Here is an 11,230-nt window from a genome sequence, read left to right on the forward strand (position 1 = left end):
GCCACATCCATGATGTGCCGGCAGCGTGCCATTAAGAGAAAAGAGTCATCAGAAATTAGAGCAAAAGGCGGAGCAGCTGGGCGGAGCCTGGAGACCCCCCCAGTTCTTTAAGTAAATACCTGTGTGGATTCATTCAGGAAGTCCCTCTATGTAGTCGTTGATCTCTTTCATGTTGGACAGGGATGTGGTCGACCCGTTCCGGTGAAAGATCCGTATCACAGCAGGATACACAAATGAGTATTTGACGCCCGCTTCTCTCAGCCGTCTTCGCGCGGCTGCGGATTCCTGCCTTTTCTTGACCAGATCAGCGGTGAAATCTTGATAGAAGGATATTTCTCTCCCATCCACCTGTAGTTTACCTTTTTTTCTTGCAGCATACAGAATCTTCTGTTTGTCGGTAAAGTTGTGCAGCCTCACCAGGACGGCTCGTGGGCCACGTTTCCCATCTCGTCCGCTCGGAGGGCCGGCGCAGTGCGCTCTCTCAATCTTGATCCGCTTTTCTTGCATTCCCAAAACTTCAGGGATCCATCCCTCGAAAAATACAACTGGATCACTCCCCTCAACACCTTCTTTAAGTCCAATGACTCTAATATTCTGGCGGCGGCTTTGGTTCTCGTAGTTATCCAGCCGTTCCAGCGCTTTCTGGAGAGCTTTCTCCACGGATTCCATCCTCGGCGCGCTCCGCGCAGACCCATCCTCGAGGTCGGATATGCGCTGCTCCAGTGTGGTCATCCTCTCTATAATGTTGTCAAACTTCTCAGAGAGATCCGTGACTGGTTTCAGTATGGTTGCGAGCTTGTCGTCTAAGATTTTTGCCATATTTTTGGTCATTTGTTCCACAATCACATTGTCTCTCGACGCTGTGCAGTCTTCCACTTCGTTTTCTGTCATCACCTGCTCTGCGCCATCTGCTTCAGCTCCGTTTCCTTGACTATCAAATGTGGCGCTAGCATTAGCTTTACGTGCGCCCGTTTTTCGTCCGTCTCTCTTCTTGTTCGGCATCGAGGATGTAAAAAAGTTGTCTAGGGACATTTCGAAACTCCGCGAATATTATGGCAGCTTACAAGGCAGAGAAAAATGCGTCCAAATATTACTTTTACAACATCCCAGGGAGGAGGCAACGAATGTGCGTCTATCCAGCAACGTGCATCATGAACCCCCCCGCGATATTACTTTTTTTCGATGGTGAAATGAGTCTATTGCGATAAGCTTTCGTTTTAAATGAACACGTGAGACACCCCCGGAAGAGCCGCCCTTCTTTTTTTTTCTTCTGGAGTGATTGGTTCTAGGAGCCCGGGGGGCACGGATGCCCCGAATGATGACAAAAGAACAAAACAAAAAAAATAATTTCAGTAAACCAATATATAATCACAAATACTTTTATTTTTAATGTCAAAGTAACAATGTTTATATATTTTGTTTTGGAAACATCGTCACCGAACCCCCCTCCTCTACATTGAAAATGGTTCGGTCCGACTGGATTATTCTTTTACAAGTTCACTGTTTGTGGCCGACAGACCAGAGTTTGAGGGAGAGAAGACGCGCTTTAAAATCAGGAGTTTAAACACCACGTGTCACGCGGTGTAAAAAGTCCTAAAGCTGTTTGCAATAAAGATTACTTTGACAAATGTAGTTACTTGATTTATATCGTTTTTAATATCGTTATTGCACAATAGGAAAAAACTATATCGCAATATGAAAATTCCCATATCGCCCAGCCCTATCCCCAACTATGGGTTAGGCTTGGGCGGAACTCAAATTTTAATACAGTCAGTATTCCTCCACATTTTACCTCTGTATGCGGAATTACCTTGAGTAGTTAAGATCTTCATAAGCATCACTTCAGTGGAATTGGCAAACTGCTGGGTTTTCCTCCACTGTACAAAATGGCATTCCAGACAAAATTATTAAAACAATGACATGAAATGGTTGGATTAACCATTGTATTTTAAAGTAATGCAACAGATATATTGGGGAAGTAAATGACATCAAATTAACAAAGCATTTACAGCAATGGACATTAGGGGGGTGGGACGAGAACTTTGTATTTTAAGGGAACTCCAGATAGATTTGGTATTTTCCACACTATTTTTAAGCATTCTTTTCTCTCAGTTTTTGTGGATTTGGTTTAAAAACATGTAAATGTAATCAAACTACATCTTTTAGCATGTTGTTTGTGTTCAAAGTTTAAATAGGCCTCAATGACCAAATGTTCTGATATAAATATTGGGTCTGTAAAGTCCTTTATATGCTTATTGAAGATGTAGTTTGAAGCATTTCCAAAAATGTGGCTTTTATCTTGTTTTTTGCTGTTTTTAACTGGTCAGAAAGATGATCCAGGCTGTGACCCTAAGACCGGGACACGATCCGAACCGTGAGTTTTGTGATCCGTTACACCCCTACTTTTAATACTTTTGAAATTAAAATTTGAATAAATATAAATATTTGTTAAAAATGTGTTTACTTCTTTCAACTAAAATCCTTAAAATTCCTTTTTTGTCAATTTGAATTTATTTTAAAGAAATCGTGAAATAAAATTTTAACGAATCGTCATTTTTCTTTTTTTGCCATATCGTCCAGCCCTAGATTACTTGGATTTCTTATTAAAATATTTTTTATGTGAGAATTTAAACCACAATAAGAGTTACTGAACGTGCAATCAGCTTTAGGTATTCAAGTCATTAATTTGTTTTTTTGACAAAGTTCATGTCTTTAAGTTATTCTGTAATGACAGTATTGAAAGATGATGGTGTCATTTTTAGACGCTGACAGTGTACAGTATTACTATTAATACTGCATAAGCCTACTAGAGGTGTTTATTGACAAGAATCTGGCGAGAGAAAATGTGTATTTTCGGGATGCAGATAGATTTGGTATTCTCAAAGCTATTTTTAACCATTCTTTTCTTTGTGTAAATGTAATCAGAAATGACATGTTTTAGCTTCTTTTTTGTGTCCTAAATTTAGATATTTTGTTTTTATAAATATGCCTCAATGAACAAATATTTTGATGTGATGTGTGAGTGTATATTTATGCTTTGAATACTGTGTTTTATCAAATATGTTTTGAAACTTTCAAGAGTAATTTTAGGCTTTTATCTAATTTGTTTTTCTTGTTTACTTTTTTACTGATTTGAAAAATGATCCAAACATCAGTTTTGTAAAGGGTTACACCCCTAGGAAACAGGACGTTGTCTTCAAGAACACTTTATTTATTTTCCAGGTTGTTGTTAGTTAGTTGCTGGGTTTGAAAATTTGGTTTAACACTGAAGCTTTTATATTTACATTTTTATGGCAGAGGCAGTGAGCAAAGTGCTGGACTGCCTCAGGACTCAGTGCAGATCAGTAATTCTAAAATCTCTCTATTAAAATGACCCATTGCTTAAAATGTAAATGTGCATAAACCTTAACCATGTGAAACTATTTTACAACCTGGTCTTTTCTGAGCTGCTGTTTTTAACAGATGTAAATTGTTTTTATTTTTTGTTAAAGTTTTAAAAGGAATTCACAATACTGTCTCTGGTTGAATAAAAATGCATTTATCTGCATAACCAAATTGTTGACCATGACGGCCTCAGTGCACCTGTGACTGATTTTAAAATGTCAGCTGTATTGTGACAACTTGTCTGTTGGCGCCTTAAGAATTCCCTCTAAATTTTTGCCTTTCTATTTCATAAGCTCTACTCAAGCTGAGGTCTGCTCGCCTGCTGAGAGCGGCTGCATAATTAGGATCATAGCTAGGGCAAGAGTTTGAAGCGAGATAAAATCCTGTCAGGAATTGCAGCATCAGGCAGGTGCACGTTAGACTACCAAAGCCTGTTCTGACGGCAAAGTATTATGCGAGTCGTGTGTGTGTGTGTGTGTGTGTGTGTGTGTGTGAAGTCATCAGTCAGACTGGTTCCATGGCAGCAACCTACACAACATAGTAAATGGTGTGTAGCAGTGGTCCCCAACCTTTTTCAGGCCACGGACCCGTTTAAATTGGGCAATATTTGCAGACCGGTCCAAAGTTGGCATTTTTAAGCTTTGAATTTATGAAAAAAAAATTAAAATAAAATGCCACCAAAAGACATTTTGTTTAAAAAAAAAAAAAAATCTAAAAAATGTCAACATATATTTTTTTTCTTGCAGATGACAAAGATTTAAGTTGTTGTTTTGTAGAAGTCATTTTGGATTTGAAAGTGTTCTATAAAATGACTTTTACCCCCCCATAGAATTTAGTTTATTTATTTTTTAACACTCAATCCAAACTCTTATCTTTCAGGGCAGAAATATTTATCCTGTTTTGTCTTTCCATAAATCCTGATTCATTGGGTATTTTTTCAAAATGGAGGAACATTTTCTAAGCTAAAGTTTCTGAACCTAATCCAGCCTTGCTTTAGGAATATTCGTAACAAGTTTTCACAAATCGACAACTATTTGTTTGAATTTTCCCTCTCCATGAAATCTTTGTGGCTGTTTTTAAACTTTGTGATGAAGATTTTCGCTTCAACATCAAAGCAGATGCTAACAACCGGACGCTGGCTTCAGCTACGTCCGATTTTAAGTGTGGTGGAAAAACAAATTTAAAAAAAAAAAAAGGATTCACCAAATGACGTAAAACTGGTGTTTTCTAAATATAACATAAACATGAATCCACGGTGTCAGTAACTTTATCTGTGTGTGTAAATCAGTCGTGATCAGACGGAGCAGCTTCTGCTACATAAAAACAGTCTTGATAATTCGATATGTAGAGGGAAACTCCTGGTTTTGTCTGTCAATATCATCTTTATTGTCCATTGAAGTCTCAGAATCTCCTTCAGTTTCCTCAGTGACTCTTTTCTCCCCAACAGACTTTCCAAAAATGTTTTGTTTTTTGCGTTTATCATTGCGCTACTAGCTTAGCATTGTAGTTGGCCAAAAAGGTAGCTGCTTTAAGACCCAGACAGATGTTGCGAACAGAGTCCAGAAGTCCTACAAAATAAAGCTTCCTTCAGGATCAGAATATTAACAAAACAGAAATATTCTAAGTTGGCGCCTTTATTAATTTATTTTTGTCTGGCCCGGTACCAAATGACCCACGGACCGGTGCCGGTCCACAGCCCCGGGGTTGGGGGACCACTGCTGTATAGCACTTTATACTAGCCTCTTAAAAGGCCCCAAGTGCTTAGGAGTAAATGTCCCATTCAGCCATACATACACACACATTCACATACTGATGGTGGCTCAGCTGCCCAACACTGGCACTCATAGCAACAGCTTCTAGCGATGTGGGGTTCAGGTCTAATCAAAGGACACTCTGTCTCATGTGCAACCTTCCAATTGGAGGATGACCACTCTACCACAGTAAAACAAAAAAGAGAAAGATGTATTTTCTAAGAATTTCTGATGCGGTTTCCAATATCTTAGTCTCAAGCTTCTACCAATCCTTCTGTCCTGCAGGTAACATCACCTGTTCCCCCAGCGAGTTCACCTGCACCAGTGGCCGCTGCATTTCCCAGAACTTTGTGTGTAACAGTGAGGATGACTGTGGCGATGGCTCGGATGAGGTGGACTGTGCGCCGTCCTCCTGCGGACCCAGCGAGTTCCAGTGTGGAAACTCGTCCTGTATCCCTGCCAGCTGGGTGTGTGACGATGACGTGGACTGTCAGGTGAGTAAAGCAAACCGCTGGCACCGGAGGCGGTCAGTCATGTCTGCGTCAGTGTGTAAATGAGGACTAGTGTTTGCTGTCATTTTCATTCTTGACCTTTTTCTTTATAAACCACAATTCTTAAAAATGCAGCATAAAGAAGGGAGCTCCTTCTGTCCTCAGTCCTGTGGGTGTCCTCAAGCATTACGCAATCCTTTTTACTTCCCTGCTCTTAATCATTCTGAAGGAGGCACTTTGAGATGATGAAACTGTTAGAAATTCCTCTCATCTGATCCTGATCTCATGCTGATGAACTCTTACTTGATTAAAGGCTAAACCGTCTTGTCTGATTACCTTTTTATCTGAGACCAAGTCACCTGTCATCCACATCATTGTATGTCATCCTGAACATTTTTCTCATCAGAATATGGATCATCTACCACAGGACGCATTCCTTTTTTATACATATATTATTCAAAAGGTGTTCTCATTTGTTCAAATCTGTCCTAAGTTATAATTCAAAAGACACTGGTTTATTCAGAATATGTTTTTAAAGTTTGTTTCAAATGACTAAAAGTCAAGTTTTCCCTTTATTTTTTTTCCTTCTAGGATCAGTCCGATGAGTCTCCGACTCGGTGTGGCCGTCACCCAACACCTCCTGCCAAATGCTCCTCCAGTGAAATGCAGTGCCTGTCTGGAGAATGCATCCACAAAAAGTGGCGATGTGACGGAGATCCTGACTGCAAGGATGGCAGCGATGAAGCAAACTGTCGTATGTACATGTTCTTCAGAGTTGGAAACATTCCCAACAAGATCTAGATCATGGTCTGCAACCTTCAGCTCTGAAAGAGCTATTCTAGTTGATTTCTCACAGACTACAACCCAGAAGGAGCCACCAAGTCGTCCTTCACCCTTTGGTAAATGGTGAATGTTGTATACTTGTTTAGCGCTTTCTACCCTCCTCCGAGGGCCCAAAGCGCTTCACAGGCCCATTCACCCATTCACACACTGGTGGTGGCTCCGCTGCTGAACACTGGCTCTAACCACCTACCAGAGGCTATTCGGGGTTCAGTGTCTTGCCCAAGGACACTTCGACACATGGGCGGGCAAGGCGGGAATCGAACTCACAATTTTCCGATCAGGAGTTGACCGCCCTACCACTGCACCACGGCTGCCCACTTTCATAAAACAAGACAGATTAGTATTTATATCATAATTTTGCATGATTAAAACAAACATGAAAAGAAAATAGCCTTTTTTAACATTTGACAGAAGCTCCTTTCAAAATAAGACGCCCTGTCACAGCAAAAATAGTAGTAGCAAGTAGGGCTGCCACGATTATTCGACTTATCGACTATTAAAATAGTCGACGAATAATTTGGTTGCCGAAGCGTCGTTTTTTGTTTGTTTTTTCCTTGTTTTGTTCTTAAAACTACAGTTCGCGCCTTCTATTGCGGGGGTCTTCCATTCTCTTTGTCACACATGCACAGTGGTGCTAATCCGGTCAGCATTGACGTAACAGGAAGTTCTCCGTAGGCTCATAACAACACGCTAGCTCGAAAATGTGGGAAGCAAAAGGAAAATAAAAGAGGAAAAAGTGTCAAATTTAATTTCTGCAAGACAGAACTTGTGTTCCATGAGAGCACTATGGCGATAAATGATCACATGAAGATGAAGCATGTTGAGACGGAGTTTGATCACGCTGAACAGAGAGCTTCGTCTAGCTAAGCTAACATCGGCTCTAGCTAGCGCTGCCGCGGCTGTCATTACTGCGCTGTTTGGAGATGAACCAGAAGATCTGCAGGAGATCCGTGTCTACGGCGCTTATGTCTGCATAAAGAACGTTTCATAATCTGCGCTCTTCTAACCAAACGCCGAGAGGACGGCGCGGATAATGAGTTTACACTGGAAATGAACCGCTCGTCCAAGGCTTCATTCATATTCCGCGCCGGGATCACGTCGTCCGGTTCGAAGAGCGGATTATGAAACATTCACCGCGCAGACAGAGAGGCTGTGTGTCGGTACGGATCTGCTGCAGAGTTATGGAACGATTTAAGACTATGAGTCCCAGAAGGGAAGGAGCTCAGCTAAAAGTCCAGAGCTAAGTTTACAATCGTAGCATTACATTATCTGGATTAAGCTACAATTAAATGTAACTTAAAGACACAAAAACAACATCAAACAGCAAAACAACCACAACATTAAAGAAGTAACACAGATTTATGGGTTCTCCCCCAAACTGAACAATATGAAGTATCGGTCTGCGCATGTGCAGTGGATGAAAGAATGAAAGTACTGATGTACATTCTAACATCTCCTGCTTTTCTCCCTTTTTAAAAATATAATTTTCTCCCTTTTTATTTATTTTCTTTGTTTCTGTGGGCATCCTCAGGTTTTATATGTATAGGAATATATTGAGTTCAAAGATGTTATTAGTGTTTCGCTTTAATAAATGGGCCTCAGTCAGCAAATATTTTGAGTGTGTTTATATCTGCAAATAGCTTTTGAAATACTTTATAAATGTTTTATTAAATATATGTTTTAAAGCTTTAAAAAAGAATTGCAGGGTTTTAAAGAGTTTTCTGTTGTTGATTCGGATTTCATTATTTGATTTAAGTCTTGTTTTAATGTCAGAAACAAATGAAGGAGAAAAGCTGCATGATTCATTAAAAGATTAATAAACTATTGTCTTTATTTTAGATAGAATATAGCTTACAGACCTCAAGTTTAAAGATAATGATGGTTAAGATGAGTGTTTTACATCCAGTCGCCGCACGAACCGATTAGTCGACTAATCGAAAAAAATAATCGGAGATTAGTCGACTATTGAAATAATCGTTTGTGGCAGCCCTAGTAGCAAGTGTAATGTCAAAAGTGATTAAATAAAAATGGTTAATTTCTCTGTTGATGCATCTCTGCCAGAAATGAAATCTAACAAACTAAAATGAAATTTTGAGCTAATTGAAAAAAAAACGATGTCGAGAGTCAAACACGCTTAAAATTCCTTGTATTGTAAAATTTTTTTTTTCCTCAAAAATAGATGATCTGCTTACTGATCTGGTGTGTCTTAATACTGGTTGTGCTTATTGATGTCAATTGAGGTTGTTTTTGTGGTAGGACAGAACATGCAAAAATTTGTTAGTTTACTTTTTTTCTTTTTTTCCCTGCACTACTTTCTCCCTTCTTACTTTAGTTACTTTTTAACATATAAAAAGGTATTTTTTTATTTTTCTTAGTCACAATGGAGGGGTAAGAGAGCCACATGTGGCTCTGGAGCTGCAGGTTGCAGACTCCTGCTCTAGAACCTATGAAGAAACTTGAAATGTCGACTTGTCTTTTGACCAGTTTTCTTGCATCTGATTGCATCCAATTGCATTGGATCCTTGCAGCAGCTGTTCTTGTTTTTTGTCTCTGTAGCTGTACGTACCTGTGGGCCGGACCAGTTCAAATGTGACGATGGAAGCTGCATCCCGGGCAGCAGGCAGTGCAACGGCTTGAGAGACTGCACTGATGGTTCTGATGAAGTCGACTGCAAGAACTGTACGTACACGCAGACCTTCAGATTTCCTAACGGTAAAACTGTTCATTTTGTATGTTCAGATATTTGACCCTCTTGATGTTCTATTCACCTTAATATTGTTTTTTTTAAACCCTTTCAACACTAAGCCTCAAGAGGTCTGCCTGGACCTCATTGCTGATTTTGACAAATGAAAGAGTCAGAATGTCTTAAAAATGTGTGCTTTTATTCCTTTTCCCAAAAGTCCATGCATTTTCAATATCTATCATTTAACCATTTATTCTATTTCATAATAGTGTTATAACAGATTCAAATGTAAAACAGAACACAATCAAAATGTAATTTGTTTTTATCGAGAAACAGTGAAATTGAACAACAGGTTTTGTTTAAAAGTTTAAATTTGTCCAGTCTCAAACTATTTCCAACAACATTTCAGTATCTTTCTCTCTAAATGTACAAAAACAGTGCATAAAATGTACAATATCTACAGGCGTGTTCGGTCAGAGGGCAGTTCTGTCCTCTTTGGCTCCTCAAGGCTCTTGGTGACAGTCACAAGTTCCACACTTCCAGAGAGCGTTCTAGGTGCAGATGCTGCACCATCAGTGGGAAAAGATTTCATCTGGTGATGGTTTCCTGTATTTAGAGATGGTTGGACAGCTGGGATGGGTCTAAGGTTGAACCTCAGTGGGTGAGGGTCTCCATCAGGTTCTGCATCTCTTCCACTGTTGATGTGGTGAGCAGCTTTGGTCTCTGAACGCATCACCAGAACCTCCAGCATCCTGATGTTTTCTCCTCTTTGGTCTTACAGCATCATCTAACAGGAAACTCGACGAAAAATAGTTTTCATTTATTGTGACATTTGTTTCCTGAACAAACGTAAATATGTGATTATTTTATATGATTATGTATAATTTACTAGGGCTTGGTATCATAATTTCTGGAAACTATTCGATTCAGAAAAGCCTGATTTGATTAATTCGTTCAATTCAGTTTTAGTTTACACATTTGTTTAGAAAGGCATTAATTACATACTATGTGATTTGAATACATTTATATTAATCTGATCAAGTTCGAATTTATTACGGTAATTCAAAGAGCTCTTGTGAAAATGTGTCGCTGGGGAACCAAAAGAGTTGACTTAATTTTTAAACTCGAATTCAAAACAGAAATTTCAACATAAGGAAGTTCTGTGTAAAAACTCCACAACTCGCATGGGAAAAAATTAAAAAGCCCTTCTTGATGGGCCTTGTCATGTGCTCTGTATGCTTGCAGTGTCTGAGTGTACCGGTCCAGAGAAATTCAAGTGCCGCAGTGGGGAATGCATAGATATGAGCAAAGTGTGCAACAAAGTCCGGGACTGTCCTGACTGGAGCGATGAGCCCATTAAGGAATGCAGTGAGTTCCCGTGGATAGATGTACATTAATGCCTTTTTTTCCTTCATTGAATGTAAAAACAGATTTCAGTTCCAAATCATGAGGCACAGTGGATTTTCTTGATCTATTCCGGGTCAGAACATGAGTTTACTCCTAATTTTAGTTATTTGTCTATGAAATTTAAATGCTTTGACTGTATTGCCTAAATCACTATTCAGATTCAAATGTATATAAATGAATGTAATGTATGTAAACTAATATTAACTAAATTCTCAAGTTTCTAAAGTTAATAGATGTATGAATACCAATATAGGAAAATGCATAATTTTGTAACTTTGATCACGTGATTCCCTTACTTTTGCTGAGGACCATCAGTAGTGAAGTGACTGCTGTTGTTCCCTTAGATCTGAATGAGTGTCTGCTGAACAACGGGGGCTGCTCTCATATCTGCAAAGACATGGTGATCGGCTTTGAGTGTGGCTGCACACCTGGACTCCAGCTCATTGACCACAAGACCTGTGGAGGTACACTGACCTTCAGTTCCATTTATGCCAATGAAGGAGGGGGCCTCCTTGTAGTCTGAAAATGAATGAATGAATGAATTAATTAAATGGTTTATTTCAAGCAATCAGATCATAATGCATGAAATAACATATCACTTAGTGAATCACAAGTAGATCACTTGAAAGGAGTGGAAGTAAGCAAACTTGTATAATCCCACCCCTTCAAAA

At 39.3% G+C, this 11,230-nt stretch overlaps 1 protein-coding gene across 1 annotated transcript in view; it reads left to right on the forward strand.

The window, feature by feature from the left end:
• Positions 1 to 11,230, forward strand: part of vldlr (very low density lipoprotein receptor) — a gene marked incomplete in the record, with an annotated part of 46,664 nt that overhangs the window by 17,573 nt on the left and 17,861 nt on the right. Inside the window, 5 exon segments of the mRNA XM_024262816.2 lie at positions 5,421 to 5,629; positions 6,218 to 6,380; positions 9,026 to 9,148; positions 10,398 to 10,520; positions 10,904 to 11,023. Coding sequence (XP_024118584.1) covers positions 5,421 to 5,629; positions 6,218 to 6,380; positions 9,026 to 9,148; positions 10,398 to 10,520; positions 10,904 to 11,023 — 738 coding nt within the window.

This window comes from Oryzias melastigma, linkage group LG18, assembly GCF_002922805.2.
Source record: "Oryzias melastigma strain HK-1 linkage group LG18, ASM292280v2, whole genome shotgun sequence".
NCBI classification, from domain to species: domain Eukaryota; kingdom Metazoa; phylum Chordata; class Actinopteri; order Beloniformes; family Adrianichthyidae; genus Oryzias; species Oryzias melastigma.